This window comes from Protopterus annectens, chromosome 1.part0, assembly GCF_019279795.1.
Source record: "Protopterus annectens isolate FY-2018-M chromosome 1.part0, PAN1.0, whole genome shotgun sequence".
Taxonomy (NCBI): Eukaryota; Metazoa; Chordata; order Ceratodontiformes; family Protopteridae; genus Protopterus; species Protopterus annectens.
Window position 1 is genome coordinate 1,891,929,960 of NC_056725.1, and position 21,193 is coordinate 1,891,951,152.

Sequence of the window (21,193 nt, forward strand, 5' to 3'; positions counted from 1 at the left end):
AACTTCCCAAGTGATGGTGACATCCTACAGAAAGGCCTCACTGAGACCAACGACTGGTGTCAGAACCATGGCCTTAAGCTCAATTCCAAAAAATGTGTCATCATCCCCCTTGAGAAAAACCCGGTTCCCTTGAATTACCACATCGATGGTAGTCCACTGAACACAGAAGGCATTATAAGAGATCTGGGAACACAGGCTGACAGCAACCTCTCTTTTGACCACCACATTGCCACTGTGGTCAGAAAGTCCTTCTATGTGGCACATCTCACTACTAAGGGTTTTGCATCTAGGAAGAAAGAGGTAATTTGTCTCCCTCTACTCTTCCCTCATTAGGCCAGTCATCGAGTACAATGCCCCATTTGGCATGTACCTCACTAGATACCTGCAACAACTGGAGAGGCTGCAAAAGTACCTCACAATGAGGATCCTAGGCCTTAAACACTAGTCCTATATGGACAGACTCAAACAACTCCAACTATTCTCTATCTCATATCGCCTATCGCCTACTTAAAGGCAATTTTTGCTTGACTTACAAAGCCATGTCTGACCCAGCTCTGTTAGAAATTCTACATCTAAAGAAATCCCAATCCCTCTGCACCACATACTCCAGAGACCTCAACCTCATTACCACAATCAACAGAACATGCTGGAGGGGCAGGTTTATAACTCAGAGACTGCCCATGCTATGGAATAGACTTCCTATACATGTCAAGCAGAGCACCTCACTGTCCCTCTTCAAGAGAAATCTTGATGAGTGGATGGGAAATAGAAAATTCAACCTAGGGATCACTCCAGTGGCTCTGCTTGACAGAGGCACTGGGAACTAAGGTCAGGTGGCACAATTCCAGGGTAATCCTATGGGTTAGGCTTGTAAAGGCTCCAGGGCCATCAGCCTAGTACACACTTATGAACCTATGAACATAAAAGTACAAAATATTTGTTCATAAAGTCACTATTTGGGCAAAGCATCATCTTCATAAAAATAACATTGTGCAAAGAGGACTAGATGAGAAGAAGTAGCAGTAGAAAAACAGCTGATTAAATACACAATAGTCTTTCTCATAATTACTTACTGCAAATCAGAAGTCCATCCATTATCAGCAAATCAGGAGTCCAAGTTAACATCCTTATGGTGGGTACAGACGTCACCTCCTTCACCATGTCTCTCATTTAAAACTGCATATTTTTCTTTTATTGAACCAAACAACTTCTACCCCATAGCTAAGGGTGGGAGAGGCTTACTTATGATGACAACCATATTTGTCAGAGAAAGGAACTCAGATGAAGTCAAAAGAACAATTCAGTAAGCTTTAGGTAATCAAGCACTGAGGAAGAAAGAGAAGATAATAGATCATTCCATGTGATATAGACCATCATTTTCTATGATGCTTTGTGACTCATGTTTCCAGTGTCTTTCAACTACTTCAGTATTATAATGTTTGCACAATCCCCAGTTCAACAATCTTCCCACATTATTATGCATTTCAGTATACAGTCCTTCTCCCATTAGTATGTCACAACCAATAACAAGGCGTGCAATTGTTTCCAATTCTGTTTTACAAAACCTACATTTGTCTGTTTCTCCCACATGTTCAATGGACTTTGTAAACAACATGTACGTAGTCCACTATCTTGGACCGCCAATATTAACCCTTCATCCTTTGGTTTAAATTCTCCTCTCCTTAACCATTTCTGCATTCGATCCTAATCAACATTAGGTTGTTCCAGGAGTTTTCTATACTTGCAACTATATTTATGCATTTTCCACATTTCTTGCCTTCTCATCTGATCCTTCACCTTATATTCTTCCTTTTGTTTTTTGGCGCATTCAGTTGCTGCCTAATTGTTACCTACGTCTGGTTTAATTTCCATTCCCGCTTGATGCTGATATGCTTCTGCTAAACTAAGCAGGGAAGTCATCTAAGATGTATTCTCCTCGCATTTCAAAACGTTCACTATGTTTGGTTCTTGTGAGGTTAGCAGATATGTGTGCAGTCCCATGATTGCAGATCTATACATGTAAAAATTTTTAAGGAGGCCCATACTGCCTTCGGAATGGAGAATATAAAATATTTCTATGCACTGATTTTTATAAATCATTTGATGAACATGAAACATCCTTCTTGTTTTCCTAATTTATCCAACACCTTTTAAGGCCAGTCAGTCACTTCAAAACTGTAATTTAGGACAGGAAGAGCAAACTAGTTTATAGCTTGAACTTTGTTCCTAGATATCAATGCTGTTTTCTGGATAAATTTAAGCCTTCTAAAATATTCCTTACTGAGTTTTACTTGCATTTGTTCATGTTTAATTGTTGATCCTTCATCAATTCCCAAATATTTATACACTCACTCTTGCTCAAGTTCTTTTACAGTATATAACATTCTTGTCCCAAACTGATGTTTTCTTGGTGCTGTAGCACATTTATCAAGATCAAATGACATTCTTAAAGCAGCTGAAAAAGTTTGGACTACTTGCACCTGTGCCTTCAGTTCCTCATCTGATGAGCTATACAGTTTTAAATCATAGGCAAAGAGAAAATGAGAATTTTTTACACTTTATTGCTTTCTGGAAGCTAAATTATAGCCATGGTCTAATCTGTTAAGTAGACAGCTTAATGGGTTAAGGACAAGGCAAAAGAGTAGCAGTGACAGGGAGTCACCCTGGAATATCTCCCTTTGGATTTTTATGCCTGGAATAATAATTTGTCCTTTATCATGGCTTAACTGTAAAGTAGTTTGCCACTGCTTCATGGTCACTGTAATGTAGTTTATCATTGTAGGGGGTATCTTATACATTTGTAAGCACTCCATGAATGTGGGATACTGTCAATTGCTTTTTTTGTAGTCAATCCATGCCATACTTAGATTCTTCCCCTTTTTATAGTTCTTCACTATGACTTTATTTAACAACAAATGATTCTTTGTTCCATATGACTTTCTTTTATTACCCTTTTGTTCTATTGCCATAATTGAGTTTTCTTCTAAAAGACTATAAACTCTGTGGGCATCAATTCCAGTAGATAGATTATACGGCATAGGAAGGCAAGTTATTGGTCTATAGTTTTTAGGGTAATTTGCAGGTTCACTCTTAAGGAGGAGCATTGTTTTTCTGTTGTTAGCCAGGCTGGGGTCTGTTTCAGGTGTGCATATAAATAGTTCTTACTCATGGCTAAATCTTCATGCAAAGATGTTAATACTTTTATCCAGAAGTTGCTGCATCTAGGTCTCGGATTTTCTTCTTCTGTTTTAATCTCTCTGGCCATTACTTCATCCCATTTCATATCCTGTATATTTGAATTTTTTACTCTTTCTTTTATTTGTTCTATCCATTTATCATCTTTGTTACGTTCCACAGGAGCTTCATAAATATTTCTCCAAAATGTATCTTTTTTCTTTTTTTGGTGGTGTTTCAATTCCTTTTGCCTTGTTTCCCAATTCTCTATAAAACTTTTTTGGGTGATCAATAAATTGCTTATTTTGTACTCTTCCTGTATATTTATCTGTGTATCTTCTAAGTTTTTTTGCCTGTTTTGATATTTTTAGTTCATTATTTGCGATAGTGCATGATAAATACTGATCCGTTATAATATTGCACATTGCTTTTATCATGTTCATCTTTCTATTTTTGTTGATCTGTTCCCTCTTATATACTCTTCCAACAGTGACACTTCTTGTCTTAATTGCTTTATAGTTTTCTCTATTCAATACTTCCATGATGGCATTTGATTTTTCCCCGTTCTTTCCCTTACTACCATGTATTCGTGTGGTAGGACTTTATCTGTTATTAATTTGGCTGCACATTAATATAGCCTATTTACTTCTGTTATATCGCATGATTCTCTATGGACAGTCCTAATTACTGTGTTCATTTTTTTATGAAACTTCTAACTTTTCGGGTTTTACTGACCTTCTGCTGTCTATTTCTTTCATTGATCTTAATATGCCTATCTATCTCTATCAAATCAAGCAACTTTTCTCTTAAATAATTTTCTTCTAAACTGAGTGTTCATTCTTTGTTCACCATTTCCTGTGGGGATTCTACGGAAAGTTTCAAAGCTTCTTCCTGTGCCACATTCTCTTCAGTTTCACCCTGTGTCATTCATTGCCCTTTCATATGGGAAATCACACTGGCCTATCACTCTCCGACATTGACTGTGTCAGAGTTGCCACAGTTTCTTGTTCTTTCCCTTGCTGTATAGCTCCAACTGAACCTTTGTATTGGTTTCCTCTGGGAGGCTCCACATTATCTGCATATGCCAACTGATTAGATGATTCCTGCTCATCCTTAATTTTGGTGTCCATTGCTCTATTCTGTTGTGTTATCATCTGAGTTAAATTTTCTACACTAAATCCTTCACTTTGCAGGTAATCCATTCTGTTGTGTTATCTGAGTTAAATTTTCTACACTAAATTCTTCACTTTGCAGGTAATCCATAACCTCAGTTTCTATTTCTTTAACCTCTCCATTACAAATCCTCTTTTATGCTTTTCCTCTTTGTTTTCTTATTTTTGTATTGTGAAATTTTCCATATCTAGATGTCTTTGTCTGTATTTCTCTTCAAATATCTTTGGTGCTGCTCTTTTTGCATTAATTAGTTTTGCTTTCTCCTTTGCATAACTATTGCACCATATTAAATCTCGTTTTCTTTTCCATGTCCATATTTTTCTTCAGATGTCTCCTGCTCCTCTTGTTTCTCCTTACTTTGGGGACTAGTTAATCCATCATGCTGTGATATGACCTGTGTTAGACTTTCTACACTGAATTCTTCACTTTGCAAATATTCCATAACTTCAGCTTCTATTTTTTTAACTTCTACTTGGCTAATCTTCTGTTCAACATTCCCTTTTTGTGATCTTATTTTTTTTATTGTGAAATTTTTCATATCTGGATGCCTTTGATAGTATTTCCTCTTTAAATACCTTTGGGGCTACCTTTTTGTGTTGATTAATTTGGCTTTTTCTTTAGCATAAATATTACACCATATCAGATCTCTCTTTCTTGCCCACGTGCATATTTGTTTTATGCCTTTCAAACATCTCTAAATTTTGCTCTTTAAATTTTCGCACTTCCTCAGTCACTTCTTTTTCCAAATGGCACAAGGTTTCTTGGTCTATATAGTGTTTTTCTTGGATCTGTTGTATTAATGAACACAAATTTTTATTTGAAGCTTCTGACAGTTTTTCTTGTGGAAGTATTTTTCTTTCCTCTAATTTATCTCTGAATCTTTTCTTATATATTTTGTCTGAAAATTCTGGGCTTCTTGCATAATAGTAACAATAAATAGTTTCTTTCTGGCTCATTTTTGTCCTATCAGTTTTTGTGATTTTTGTGCACTGCTACTTCCTTCTACAACAAGGGGGCCATCCTCCCCCTGGGCCTGGCCTAGCCCTATTGTAGGAATATTTATGTGTCTTGAGGTTTCTACATTGTCATTGTTCCCAGTCCTAGTACCAGTGCGCCTACCAGGATTAGACACTTTTTTTTTTATCCTGGGACTTGCGCACCCATCTATCTTTTTTATTTTTTAACTTACTTCTGTCCATGATATATGCTATATAAAATACAGTCTATATATCAGTATTGTCTTGGTGAGATTTTGTGAAAAACAGCATCCACCTTGTGAAGGTACTCACCGAGACTTGAAGATTAATTCATTTCCAGCAACACTGCTCTCATTTTGCTGATTTTATCATCTCTCCATTTGGACCCCTCTACCATTCTACATAGGTTGTTTCATGATTCTCTAGTACTTTTTGAGAACCCCAAAACAATCCCAGAAATAGTTGCCTCTAAATGCCCTATACACCTGAATAAGATCTCCTCTTAGATATCTATAAAAGACACTGTACAAATTCAGATATTTTAGTCTTCCATAGTAACTTAAATGTTGACATCTATGGATGCTCTTGGTAAATTTCCACTGTACTCTTTCCAGTTTACTCGTTCTTGTTTTCTTATAAGGTTTCCATATTGTTATTCCATAGTCAAGTCTGGGTCTAATGCAATTAACAAACAATGACTTCCTCATTTCTGATTTCCTAGACTTTATAAATCATTTTATACAACCTATAGTTCTATAACTATCATTAACCAATTGGTTGATATGATTAGAAAAACTCAAAGCTGGATCTACCCATATACTCAGGTCTTTAAATGAATCTACAGTTTCAATCAGTGTGTGCTGTATTAAATATTCACCTCTCAATTTATGTCTCCCAAATCCATATGCTTAGTTTTTGATGTATTTATCAGAATATTATTAAACGATCAATTTAGACACATTATTTTGCAGACATGCCTTATCTGTAACAAACCTCAGATGAAAAAGTTAGGTCTGAAAGATACAATTTAAACAAGTAAAAGCCTAGGAAATAGTTTTGAGGGACACTATAACTGTAACCAAGAATTTCACCTGTCAAAGTGTTGTACGATACTTGCCATGTCCTATTTGTAAGCCATACAGCTATCCATTTTATCAAGAGTGCATTGATACCTAGTTGTTCTAATTTACTGATCAGTGTTTTGTGTATGACCATGTCAAATGCAGAAATTAAATCTATATAAATTACATCACAGCACAATTTTTTATTTAAGTAAAAAGGATAAAAATGGAAACTGTTTAAAATATCGGGACTTGCATGCGGAGTCCAGGAATATAGAGACTGAATGACCAAAAATCCATACTTACTTATAAACTAAGTCTGAGATTAACATTTCTCTGACTAATGAGTTTGTTCCCTGAGATTGCCCCATGCAAAAAACAAGCTCAAAGGAGAAAACTAAAATTTGGTATTCTCTGTTCTCCTATTTTTTTTCCTTTCTTTTTTTTTAATCATTTTGGGGCTTGTCAGTTCAATTCCAAACATTTCAATAGGGAGCTGATAAAAATATATTAAACACTTAAGTCTGCTTGTTTATAGTCTGATGAAGCAAACAGAAGTTTGTGAAAATGCTTACCTTTTGTAACTTATTTGCAATAAAGGGATTTTGTCTGGAAATAAGATGTGTGGATTTATAACTTGACCTGGCTTGAGACCGTGAACACTCTGTGGATTTATAACTTGACTTAGCTTGAGACTATGAACATTCTGCCATAGCTGCTTTGATATTTGGCTGCAATCATTCCTTTTTGTTTGTATCATTGAGTGGCAGTTGGGACCCTGAGTTTGTTTTTTTTTACTTGTGATTATACAAAGAGAAACAGGAATCATGGAAAAGAATGAAACAAAGACTTCCTGTGACAGAACACCAAGCAGATAGCTAAAACTTATGTCTAACTACTGCAGGGATTTTTTTTTTTTTGCCTTATTGAAATAGACCAAATTTCTGTCAGTTAGTACTGGAAACATCTAGAGGGAAATGTACAAGAAACATTATAAACATACCCTCAGGAAACAAATTCTAGAACAGTTGTGTAAATAAAGTTACCATGGCAGTAGATGTTTAAATGATCACTGCTACCTGGTTCCTCATCCTATAATACATTCAGACCCCAAACTGTGAGCAGCAAAGGCAAAGGAGATGGAGTTTCAATATATATTAAAGATACACACACCTCCAGACTGGTCAAACAGTATGATGCACAGAAGACACTCCAGGTGCAGTTAACCATTGACAAGACCCCTATTCAAATCATAGCTAGCTACAGGCCCCCGAATTTGACTCAAGATGCCCACTCCACCTATTTGGACCTCTTCATATCTATCAAAATTCAACCATTTACCCTGATCCTGGGTGACTTTAACTACCTAACCAAAGATTGAAAAAAATTTTCATGCCAGAACACAAATGCCCAGAGATTCCTCGATTTTATCAATGCAAATACCTTGGAACAGCTAGTCGATACCCCCACAAGAGGTGATAATATCTTGGACTTGGCATTAACCAACATGAGTAACCACTGCAGCAACCCTACAGTATCAGCCTCCCTGGAAAGATCCAACTATAAAGCGGCAACTTTCAAAGTCACCATCTTCCCTGACCCCCTCTAGCTAGGGTCAAACAAAAAACATCTCCAAAGCTTATCACAACCTCTGAAGGATGCTTTAATAGCTTCACAGCCCCTCCCCCTCTGTATGGACTAGCACCAATGCCAAATCTACATCAAAATATTATACAAGCATTTATATAGATGCATGGAATCAGAAATACTTGACAGGAAAAAATCATCCTTCGCAAGGATGAGTAAGCCTGTCTGGTGGACACCTCCAATAAATAAACTATATAACAAAAGGAAAAAAGTGCTGTCCAGGACCAAGAAGGAGTAGGTGACCAATTGGAAGCAAACTCTCCTTAGCCTGAACAAGCAAATAAGAGCACTAGTGAAATCCTTTATAGCCAACTTCGAGTCCAAATTGGCCACATCTACTACAGATAATCATAAAGCCTTCTTCACATATGTCCTTAGTCAGAACTGGTGGTCAAGAACACCACATATATGCTGTAGCTATAGCCAACCTACTGGCTGACAGATTCAGCAAAAATGTCACCCCTCTGTCCCCTCCATCAGTAAATCAGGAAATCCCCAGTACCTGACCCCTCCCCTTATCTCTAGGGAACAGGTCATCACTTCCCTATCAAAGGTAAAAAATACAGCCTCCATGGGATCCGATAATATCCCAGGCTGCATCCTACATGAACTCAGGCATGAACTTGCAGCACCATTAGGAAACCTATTCAACCAAAGCCTGAGTACCAGCTTTGTCCCAGTTGAGTGGAAGACAGCCACTGTCATCCCTTTACACAAAGGTGGAGCGTCCACTGATCTAGTGAATTACAGACCATCAGCCTAACTAGCCTGATCTGCAAGGCCATGGAACAGATTAGCATGGACCTCATTAACAGGGACATTGGCAACCTCTAAACACTTGACCCCAGACAGTTTGGCTTTGTCAAGGGGAGGTCATGTCTGTTAAATCTGGTCGACTTCTTTGATACAGTCACCAAAGCCATGGATGAGGGGAGGATGGTGCACACCACCTACCGTGACCTGGCTAAAGCCTTTGACACAAATCCCAACTCGGGCATAATAGATAAACTCTCTCAACTAGGCATCAATCCATATGTTATGAGATGGGTAGCAAACTGTCTCACTGATAGAACCCACCTAATCAAAATAGGGGAAGCCACCTCGAGCAGTAGACCCATAATGAGGGGCGTACCTCTAGGATTGGTCTTGGGGCCTCTGTTATTCAGGATATATTTCTCTGAGGTGCAGGACAAAACCAGTGGGCTATGGCTGACCATGATTGCAGATGACTGCAAGCTGGGTGCGGTCATCAAGTCCCTAAGTGATGTGGACGTCCTCTAAGAGAGTCTCACCAAAACAAATGACTGGTGCCAGAAACATGGCCTCAAGCTGAATGCCAAAAAATGCATCATCATCCCCTTTGGGGAGAGTAACATCCCCACATATTCTCACATTAATAACAACATCCTAGGCATGCAGTCAGTCATGAGGGATTTGGGCACCCAGGCAGATAGCAACATGACTTTTGGCCACCATGTTGCTTTCATTGTACGGAAAGCTTTCTACATGGCCCACCTCATAAGTAAGGGTTTCTCATCCAGAGACAAGGAGGTCATAACATCCTTGTATTCTTCCCATATAAGGCCAATTATTGAGTACAATGCCCCCTTCAGCATGTACCTCGCAAAGCACATGCAGCAGCTGGAGAGACCACAGAGGTTCCTCACCAGGAGAATCCATGTCCTTAAACATCTACCCTACACAGATAGGCTAAATGCCCTGCCCTTCTACTCAACTTCATACTGACTCCTCAGAGGTGAGCTCTGTCTGGCATACAAAGCAAACTCAGATCCCGCCTTGATGGGACTGCTGCATATCTGCAAGTCAAGCTCCACTCAAGTAACCAACACACGCGACCTCAACCTGGTCTGTGACATCAATAGGACTTGTTAGCTGGACAGATTTGTCCCACAGAGACTCCCTCATCTGTAGAACAGACTCCCTCTCCACATTAAGCAGAGTACCTCATTATCCCTTTTTAAGAGCAACCTGGATAACTGGATGGGAAACAGAAAATACACCCCTGGGATTCCACCTGTGTCCCTGCTGGACAGGGGTTTGGGTGATGACTTGTCTAAACATGGGTTAAACTCTTGGCTATGCTTATAAGGGCCTCAGGGCTAATAGCCTAGTAAATTTCTATGATCCTAGGATCCTATGCAGTAGCCTTAGCTATAAGGGTTACAGTAAACTCTCAGTTAACTGGTACCCATGGGGATTGGTAGATGCCGGATAAGTGTAGTTTCTGGTTGCTTGAGATTATGTATACTATTTGTTTGGTTTGACTTGTTCTCAGGTTGGGGAGAGAGGGAATTTATTCTTATCTTCCTTTTTTAAAACTCTAAAAACATAAAGTATGTTTCTATTGGGGGGGGGTGACAGAAAGTGCAACACATGAAAAATATACTGTATTTCCTTTAGTTTTTTGCTGGTTGCTTGAGAGTGCCAGTTGCTTGAGTTCCAGTTAACTGACAGTTTACTCTATATCCTGCCCAGGATATAACACCTGCCCAGCTTCCAGAACTTAAGGGCACCGTCTACATGCACAAACTGCAAAATGAAAAACAAACAAACTTTGGAAACATGCACAAACTGTTATTAGCTTGAGCAGAGATGAAAAAAATCAATACTTCAGCACCAAGCCTTTCGAAGCTTTCATGTCAACTGAGAAAGGGAGGCCAGAGCCCTGAAAAGGGTCAATGCTATGTAGATAAAAACACAGTACACACACTGGAAATAAAAATGTACAAAAATAAGGGGGATGGAGGGAAGAAACAGATACTACAGCAATAAACTTTTGAATATCTACTGTTACAGTGAGTTTACTTATACAACTGTACCATGTTTATAGGTTCATAGGATGGTACTAGGCTATCGGCCCTAGGGCCTATACAAGCCTAGCCATAACAATTCCCTGGATATTTCTTCCCACAATATTTACTTCTCTGGACCCCTGTTTAGCAGGGCGACTGACGTGATCCCCTGGGTGAATTTCCTATCTCCTATCCAATCATCAAAGTTCCTTTTGAAGAGGGCCAAGGAGGTGCTCTACTTGACATGTATGGGCAGTCTTTTCCAGAGTATGGGGAGTCTCTGGGTCAGGAGCCTATCCCTCCAGCATGTTTTGTTCATTGTGATGACAAGGTTTAGATCCCTGGGGCGTGTGACTCTGAGGGATGGGGATTTCTTTAAGTGGAGCATGTCCAACAGCTCAGGGTTTGACATGGCCTTGTGTGTTAAGGAAAGATCGCCTCTGAGTAGACAATATGCCACAGACTATAGCTGGAGTTTTTTTAGATGGTCAGTATATGGCATCTGCTTTAGGCCTGTGATTCTTTTAGTGAGGTATTTCTGCGGCCTTTCCAGCTGTTGCAGATGTCTTGTGAGGTACATACCAAAGAGGGCATTATACTCTATAATGGGTCTAATGAGGGATGAGTACAGTGGGACAATGACCTCCTTTTTTCTGGATGAAAAGCCCTTAGTGATGAGATGTGCCACATAGAAGGATTTCCTGACTGTTGTGGCGATGTGGTTATCGAAAGAGAGACCACTGTTCACCTGTGTCCCTAAGTTTCTCATCACACTTTCGATGTTTAGTGTACTGCCACCTATGTGGTAATTCATGGGTATATGTTTTTTTCCAAAGTGGATAACTCTACATTTCTTGGCATTAAGCTTGATCCCATAGCTCTGGCTCCAGGCATCTGTTTCTGTAAGGCCCTTTTGTAGAATATCCACATCATTTGGGGATTCAATAATGGCTCCCAGTTTGCAATCATCTGCGAACTTTGTTAGCCAGAGTCCCTTAGTGATGGCCTGTACTTCAGAGAAGTAGATGCCAAACAAGAGTGGTCCCAGGACTGAACCCTGAGGTACTCCACTTGTCACTTGTCTGGAGCTGGATTTGGAGTCGGCTACTTTTGCAGTCTGGGTTCTGTCAGTAAGCCAGTTAGCACCCCATCAAGTGACATAGGGATTTATGCCCAGCTTAGTAAGTTTATCTATGATTCCAGAGTGGGGGATGGAGTTGAAGGCCTTGGCGAGGTCCAGATAGGCTGTGTGAACCATCTTACCCTCGTCCACAGCTCTGGAGACTGATTCGAAGAAGTCAATCAGATTCAGGAGACAAGATCGGCCCTTCACAAACCCAAACTGGGTGGGTTCCAGTGTTTGAAGGTTGCCAATGTCTTTGTTTATAAGTTCCATGATAATGTGTCCCATGCCCTTGCAGATCAGGCTTGTCAGACTGATGGGACGGTAGTTCCCAGGATCCAGGGATCTCCCCTTGTGGAGTGGGATAACTGTAGCTGTGCACCACTCAGTGGGCACAAAGCCTGAGGTGAGGCTATGATTAAACATGACACTTAAGTGAGGTGCCAGTTCATTTTGTAGTTCATGTAGTACACAGCCTGGATTGTCATCTGGTCCCATGGATGCTGTATTCTTAGCTTTGGAGAGTGCGGTTTCTACCTGTGTGGCCGTGATTACTGGAATTTGGCATTCTTTTGGTAATGAGATGGGCTCTTTAGGGGGTGAGAGGGGGGTGAAGTTGACACTAAATCGATCTGCCAGGATATTGGCAATATCCTTGGGATCAGTATATTTAATGTCATTCTGTTGTAGCTCAGAGCAGATCTGAGCATTGCCATTTAGATTCTTGACATAACTATAGAAAGCCTTGTGGTTGTCTTTAGAATCTTTGGCAATTTTATTTTCATAACTAGCTTTTGAGGATTTTATGAGGGATCTCAGCTTCTTACTGAGGCTGGTGAGAGAGTTTTTTGCATTCTGGGATTTTCCTCTTTTCTGCAAAAGTTTCTTCCTTCTGTTGTATAGTTTGTTTATAGCAGGGGACCACCAGATTGGATTCCTTTTTTTGGAGAAGAGCATCTTGGTTCTATTTGGGATGGCACGATTCATGCACGAGTGGATGTGCTCGTACAGTGCCTTAGTGTAGGATTCTGCAGTCGAACTTTCAGATCCTGTCTGCCTGGGTGTCATGAAGTTTGTCACTTCTGACTTCAGTAGCATGAAGTTGGCTTTGGAGAAGTTTTTTAAGGAGGTTTCCTTACTGGGGTGTGGGGGTGGGATGTGGATGTCAAGGGTGATTTGCTTATGGTCAGACCTGACTAATGAGGGGATGACCACTGGTGTGGAGCATCTATCTCCGATGTTGGTAATGACCAGGTCTAAGATATTGGAGCCCCTGGTGGGACAATGGATTAGTTAATCCAGGGCGTTGGAATTTATGAATTCCAAGAACCGTTGGGAAAAGGAGTTGGTACCCAAGTAGTTTTCCCAGTTAATGGCAGGGTAGTTGAAATCACCCAGTATTAGGGTGTTTAAGTGACTAACAAATTAACCTTGTTTGATATATAGATTCATAGATTACTACTAAGCTAACTGCCCTTGTGAGCCATTTTAAGCCTAGAAAATTATCCCTCGTGAGACTCAAACCCTGCACCTTGTGTTTGTAAGGCAAACACCTTAACCAGTATGCCACCCTTCCAACCTTTGAGAATAACTGCTGCAGTAGCCATAGCTATATGGGTACACTATCAGGAAGGATGAGAGTCCAAGAGCTTCTGAAGAATTGTCCTAGTAAGGCCTGTTCTAGACCTGGAAAAGGAATCTAGTGCTTTGTAAATTAATATACTAAGGACCAAGTTGTTGCTTCTAGAATACTTCTAGAATACCCCCTTTCCAAAACAACACTGATGAAGCTAAGACCCTTGTACAGTGTACCTTAACCTTACATGGAAATGCCTTGTTGTGGTGGGTGTAGCAAAATTAAGTAGCAAGAGACAACTATTTGGAGATAGTCTGCTTTGACACCAGTTGTTCTTTTTTTTTACCTTCATAAGAAATGAATGGTTTATTTCAGTCAAGATAATATCCGAGTTGTCTGATGGATATCCAAATTATGAAGAATTCCTTCTCCCTCATTTTTAGGTTCTGTAAAGAAAACAGGGAAATGGATAGCATGGCTAAAAGTAAACTCTGATACCACTTTAGGCATAAATAAATAATTAGTTCTCATAGAAACTATGTTTTGGGAAAAATAGATAAGGCTGACCCGCCATAACAGTTTACAACTTGGACAGTCTTCTTGCAGAAATCAGAGCAGTCAGTAAAACTGTTTTTCATATTATGAAGCTCAAATCAGCCTGATGGGCTGGTTCAAATAGAGCCAGAGTTAATTTTTCCAAAAAAAATCTGAGATCCCTAGGAGGAGCTACCTGCTTTCTAGATGGCCTGATATGCAATACCCCAAGATCCTGGGGCAGATATGCTGAAATGGATGACAATGAACCTTGTCAGAGAAGTAAGAAAGGCCATAGAATAATTATTTATATAAATATTGTAGAACCAGAGGAATACTAGCCTTAAAAGGATCATGATTCTTGATTTGCCAGAAATTAAAAATATTTTCCATTTACTTATAATTTCCTAGTAGCATGTTTTTTTTTACCTCCATTAATACCTGCTGCCCATCCTCAGGAAATAAGTGCCTAAAATGTATTAAACCTCTATCATCCAGGCAGTTAGATAGAATTATTTGAGCATGTTGGAGACCCAGCATTTTTACTCCCACAGTCACCAATCCCCAAGCAAAGTATGGGGAACTTGTATTTACAAACCGTGCTGGAGCTGAAACGGTAAATGGAACACTTGGATTCAGATTAAACTGTTCTCTCCACCAAAGGAGTTCTCTTTTTACAAATCTCAATACAGCAATCTGGAATGTCACAGGATGTTGATGTTAGGACCACATAAATTTTAGGTACCATTGAATATCTCTCATGTGGAGTCTGGCAAGGAGAATCTTAACAATTGTGGATGTCATGGATCCTAGTATCATGAAACATTTCCTTGCTGCAGCTTTGGACTAAGCAGGAAAAACTCAGGAAAAGATCTAGAAATAAATCTGCTTTTTCCTGCAAAGGGAAAGGTCTTTGAACTAAGGTACCAAAGAGACACCTCAGGAAAACAATCCTGTACAAAGGAATCAAACAAGAAGTTTGGCTTTTCTCTTAAAACCCCAGTCTGTGAAGGAGCTTTCTCACCCAAGTGAAAGAATCCTGACACTTTGAAAAAAAAATTGTAAAGATAAGTAAGTCATCTAAATAAGGAAAATGTGTCTTTCTTGCAGTCTGCAGTATGTTACGATTGGGGTAAATACACTGTGACTACCCTTGGAACAGTGGATAACCCGAAGGGTAATATAGAACTGAAAGTGTAATCTAGTCACACAAAACCTTAAGAAACTTTTGAAATCTGAGGTTATAGGAACCTGATGATAAGCATAATTAAATACAGGATTACTAAAAAACTTAAAGAGGGAATCAGGGTTAACAGGTCATGAAGAAATAACATTTTGAACTTTGGAATTTTCAAAAACTGGTTTAGAAAAGAAAGATCTATGACCAATCTCTCTTTGGTGCCAGAATCATTCTGGAATAAAAATATTTCCCTTTTAAGAGAAAGAGAGGCAGTTTCTCATTACCTTCTGAGTGAATACAGGTTGAATGACAAAAAGGAAACAGAAGGTTGATCTGATGGATTAAAAGGTCTCCCCTTAAAAGGAGGAAGGGATACCCACTGCCATCTGTATCCCTGAAGTATCACTTTGGGAAACCATTTGTCTAAGATTATCTGTTGCCAAAGAGGGAAATGGAGAGCCAGAATTTTGGGAAGATTTGAAGACTTGCCAGGTTAAGTAGTTGTGTGAGCAGTCTGGAGATAGTCATCTAGACTTGTTGGACGGTCCTTGTTTCTGGGATTCTACTTCTTTCCTATTACAACCTCCTTATCATTGTTTTTATGAATGTATGCCTGCCAGCTGTTTGCTGGTCTACTTCCTTTTTTTATATAAAAAAGGTGTAGATGTGGGTGTGAAACCTTTAATATATTTGGAGAAAGAAGGCTGAAATATTTGAGTAACCTCCTGAATCCATTTCCTCTTCTCCTCATATTTTTTCAGGACCTCAGAAGCAGATGGTCCAAATACTACCACTCTCTGTCTAAAGCAGAATTGAAAATTCAGGTAGATATTGTGAGCAAGCAACCCTTCTCATAACAATTCCAATATAAACTGCTCTGGATGAGGTATTAGTTGAATCATAAGCACACTTTAGCACTTAGTCATCAGAAACACAGAAGCAATAAGAATATTCACAGAAACATTTTTCCTTAGAAGAGGGAAAAAGTGAGTATAATGTTCTTCATATTCTCAACTGATGTAAGCATAAACTTTAACATATGAACTTGACAATTAAGAATTCTAAAAACACGAATAGCAGAAGTATGTACTTTTTTCTCAAATCTGTGAAAAGCTTTCTCATCCTTATCAGAGGGAGAGGAAATAGTATTTACCAGATATATAGCAAATAAATCACTGCATGCTCTGGAATTGGAATATAAAACATGTATGACTGAGGAACCTTATACAATCTATCTGTTTCTTGGAGGCAGCAACTCTGTTAGACAATTTACATGTTGTAACAAACACATCTTCCAATGCTGGAAGAACAGGAGTAATGGGAACTGGGTCTCAAGGACAGAGGAATACCATTATGTTCCCAGAAAAAAAAACTGGTTCATTATGGATATGGCTTCAGTAAAAGAAAATTCTTCTAAGGGACTATCAGAAGAAATACTCTTCACAGTGTCAGCATTAGATAACTTGGAAGAAAGAGCAGAAGTTGTCCTCTCAAAATCATTCTCTTGTTCAATGTACTGGGAATCTTCAGAAAAAAAGAATTCCTTTTTCTATTACCAGTACACCAGAAACATGAGGATCATAGACCCTGAACTAAGCCCTGAGTTAAGCCCTACAAATTACTTGTGTCCACAGGAAAAGAGACAGGAGAAGATAAATGTTTATTTTTCTGGTTCTTTGTGAAAGGTATTTCTTTAGAAACATGACCGAATCCTGTTAGGAAAATCATCTCTGGGTAGAGACATCCCAGTCCAACTAGGCAAAAAGCTTTTCCTGCTCCTTCTGCCATGACTAACAAATGCAGTTCTCCCCCTGCCCATTAAGGACACTCCAACAGCCACAGAGGACATGTCCATGATGGCTGAAGAGACTAAACCAAAAGGGTCCAAGTAAAAAGATGAATGGTCTGAGGAACCAGAAATGGCCACAACACAGTCATCCATCTGCAGCTGATGAACAATTTGTAGTCTGCTATAGGGGAAAGGGTTATTTGGAAATTTTCTTCTTTTTGTGGGTGGAAGAAGGAAGGATTGAGAAACTGGTAGGTTGTTCCATGGTTAAGCCAAAAATGATGCCTACAGCCTAAATAAGACTGTCAGTGATAATCAGTAAAACAGATGAGTATTAAAAATGTATTTTTTCCACCCAGATCATAATGAGAAGCACGTTACACACAACCTACCTGAAGAAAGTAAGTTAACATAAGCTTTATTTAGGAAAAACAAAAAAAAACTTAATTTTAACAACTTTTTTCCACAAAAGTAAAAAGTCGCATTTCACAGTAAAAAGTGACAAATGTAATATAACAGTCCATAGAAACACTTTTAACCCAACTAAAATTAATTATTTTCACAGAAACAGTCAAGTTTCTGTCATAAAAATAAAAACTGAAAGTTTTTTTTTACCTGATGGGTACTTTTCTGCCCAGCAATTGAAAACTGTTAGCTAACTGTCTATCCCTGGAAGCCCTGCAAGAAGAGTTCTCTTCAGTGATGGAAAAGCCCTGAAAGGCTGATTGTCAAAACTGTCGATTTTATTCAGCGCTGCTCAAGCTAATAAATCTCTGAATGTGTGGAAGGTGCACTTAAGCTCTGGAAGCTGTCTGTCTGTTACATCCTGGCCAGGATATAACCCATATAGATAAGGGTACTGCAGCAGCGATCAAATGATGAACATTCTTTGATTTCCACAGATAATTCAGACCTTTATCATTTGCAAACAATTAACATAAACAGACACTCCAGCAGAAATAATTCTTTGAAAAAACATATCAAAACAAGATAGCCTGCTTGCTAAGTGGTAAATTTCTGCCTAGTTTCATTTGGTCTGTGCTTTCCTCTCATCTTCAGACTGACTTACTACACTAAAATTCTCACTCTTTTTCTTTATTATATTATATTATATTATATTATATTATATTATATTATATTATATTATATTGTATTATATTATATTATATTATATTATATTATATTTGCACTGTAGCTACCCTAGCCCTTAATGTCTGGGTTATGAGTGAACATTGTCTACAACCCAGTCTTGCTCACTTTCTCAGCTAACAAATATTTCACAAATAGTAAATAAACAGTCTTATAAAATTAGGTCACTTTCATACTTTCTTATTGAAAGAGCACTAGGAACTGTGACAATTTCAGAACTGAAAAAGCATAAAATGAATCATTAGAATAAACAAACACATGAGATTGAAATGACAATCCTAAAATACAAAGCTGCCATAAATAACTAATTTAATTCATAGTTAGTTTCTCCTATTAATATTTTGTCATGGTAGCCATTTATAAAAAAATCTACACAATTATTCTCATAAAAGCCAAATACACATTTTGATTTAACAACTGTCAAAGAAATTTAATTTTAGAAAGCAAAACACTTCCGGAAAGGACATCTAGTGGAAATGCTTTGAAGGTGCCCAGCTTGAAGAAGTAACTTCTGAACTCCAGTTTGTAGTCTAACTGTAGTGCCAGGTTTCCATGGATGGGTCTACTATCACAATCTTGAAGCCCACAAGGCTTGAAACCCATAATCCTGAAAATATAATATCAAAAGATCAAAATGCCAAAGATCACAATGTATAAAAATCCCTCTACTAGTGTGAACCCAGTAACGAGTGCTAACATGGATCCTGCAGGGGTGTGGACCCTGGAACGAGTGTTAACATGGGTCCTGCAAGGGTTCAAGTCCAGGAATTTTGATATTGTGGTCTTTAGCATTTTGTTCTTTTCAATATTATGGTTTCAGGATTAATGGTTTCAAGCTTGTGGGCTTCAAAATTGTGACAGTAAACCATATGGATGATGACTGGCTAAAAAGCAAACCAGTCGGGGTGGCTCTAGAAAATAAAGTAAAACACTGCCAATAATTTCCAGCTGGCTGATTTTATATTTCCATGTCCATTACCTGCTTGTAAAGTTTAAATGGAAAAAGAGGAACACAGAGGCTGTATTACAAATATAAATTTCTGAAGTGGATTAATAAAGGATGTGAGAAATTTAACATATTTAACACACTGCATTGGGAAGGCCAGCTCACACAATCATGGACTTGTTTATACATCTGGACTTATAGTACTCCAACAACCTTTTTAGTTAATGCCTAGACATTCCTACAAAACCATAATACTGTCAGGACAACATAGCTTAGTCCTTTGCCAGTAGAGGTTAAAGACTCTCCTAAAGTACTGCCCTGTCTTTGGTATTTTCCATAACTAGAGGCATAATTCAAGCCTTAGTGTCATGGAAAGTAGAAATGCCTATACAAGTAGTCTTCATTTAAGAAATATTTCCTAAGTAAAAAATGTGTCTACATAAGAACACTTGGAAAATATAAGAAAAGTAAGACAGACAGATGAAATAAGGACTTCTCACAAAAACTACAGTATGAATTTCCATACCATCTCACACTAGAGCCCTTTTCCTTAGCTCAAAATAATTTAGCATTGCTTGGAAATGTGAACTGATTTCTAACTATATGACACAGGTAGCCTCCTCCCAACACACACACATCTCCATATAGTGTGACATTATCATTTCTATTTTGCTTGTCCTGATGAGGGCCACAGTTGTATTCAGCTCTGCAGGTTAGACCAATGCTTTTCTATCCCTAGCAACAGTCTAAATTTCAGGAGGCTGAGTAATATAATCCCACCATTATTACCAGGATCTGCACCAGGGTCTTCTCTCAGTGGGCTGTGCATAGTACACTTCCTGTGGGAAGCATCTTCACAAGGTGACCAGACCACCTCAACTGACCCCCCCCCCTTAACATGGAGAAGCAGTGACTGAAATCTCTGTATGCATGTATGTAAAATACTTTAAACAACTGACTACTTTTACTAAAGTGAATTGTGATACATTTTTATTTAATAACTACTTTAACAAATAAAACACTAACTCATAAAAGACAATGATAATATTCAGACCTTAGGGATTGTTTCTTCCACATATTCCCATTCATCAGAACCTGGTGCTGGAAGTAAAGTTTCAGCTGCCACTGGCTCTGGTGGAACTACAGGAGTGACTGGCTCCGATTTCTTTTTTCCTCCTTTCGTTTTGGCAGATCCTGAATGATAATAATAATAATAAAGTTTGTACCATGATCTATCAAGCTCTAATAAATTACAATACATAGTACTTGACTTCATAAAGCACATCCTTTACATTCATATAACAGTAAAATGGGAAACATTTATGGAAGACTCTTTAGAACAAAGATAAATATTTCTACTACAACTGTATTTCCATTATAATACAATATGTAGCAGACCTAAAATATAGATATTTTTATCTCCAGCCTTATTTTGTCATCAAGCATTTGTCATCACTCTACAGACATAATCAATTAGTAACACTATGCTACAATCCACTAAAAGATTAAGAAAAATGAAACTTTACTCACTGCACTCACAAATACACAGACAACCATAAAAAATAATAATAATAGTAATAACACAGGATACAGGACACATAGAAAGAAAAAAAATAGAAATTAAGTTTTCTTATTTTAGAATGAACAAAATAAATTAAGACGCAATCAAATAAATAAAATAATTAAAAAATAAAACAGGAACCACAATTATCCCTTTGGAAAATGGCACTGGTAAAATGGGCTAAAATGTGTAAATCTTCTCTAACTAAAACTAAAACATAGTAAGAATACAAAATTAACATAAAGTAACACAACCATTACAAAGCTACTAAAACAGTGAAAAAACTGACACTATTAATAATTAAATTTACCTCAAAATTAGAGTGAAATACTGCCAATGAGACAGCCCATTCCCAAAAACGTGCATAAACAAATCTTTATTCAGCTGACAATGTGTGTATTTATTGCGGCCTACTGAAATGAATGGGAAAAAAAGAAAATGAAATACATATGGTGTCTGGTTTGTGTGATTCCAGATATATCATTTACTT

General features: G+C 38.2%; 1 protein-coding gene across 1 annotated transcript in view; it reads right to left on the reverse strand.

Annotated features, from left to right (window-relative positions):
• SPEF2 (sperm flagellar 2) overlaps positions 1-21,193 on the reverse strand; it is a 2,540,087-nt gene that overhangs the window by 1,374,742 nt on the left and 1,144,152 nt on the right. Inside the window, exon 14 of the mRNA XM_044069998.1 lies at positions 20,197-20,336. Within this exon, the coding sequence (XP_043925933.1) occupies positions 20,197-20,336 (140 nt within the window). The remainder of the gene's footprint in view (positions 1-20,196; positions 20,337-21,193) is intronic.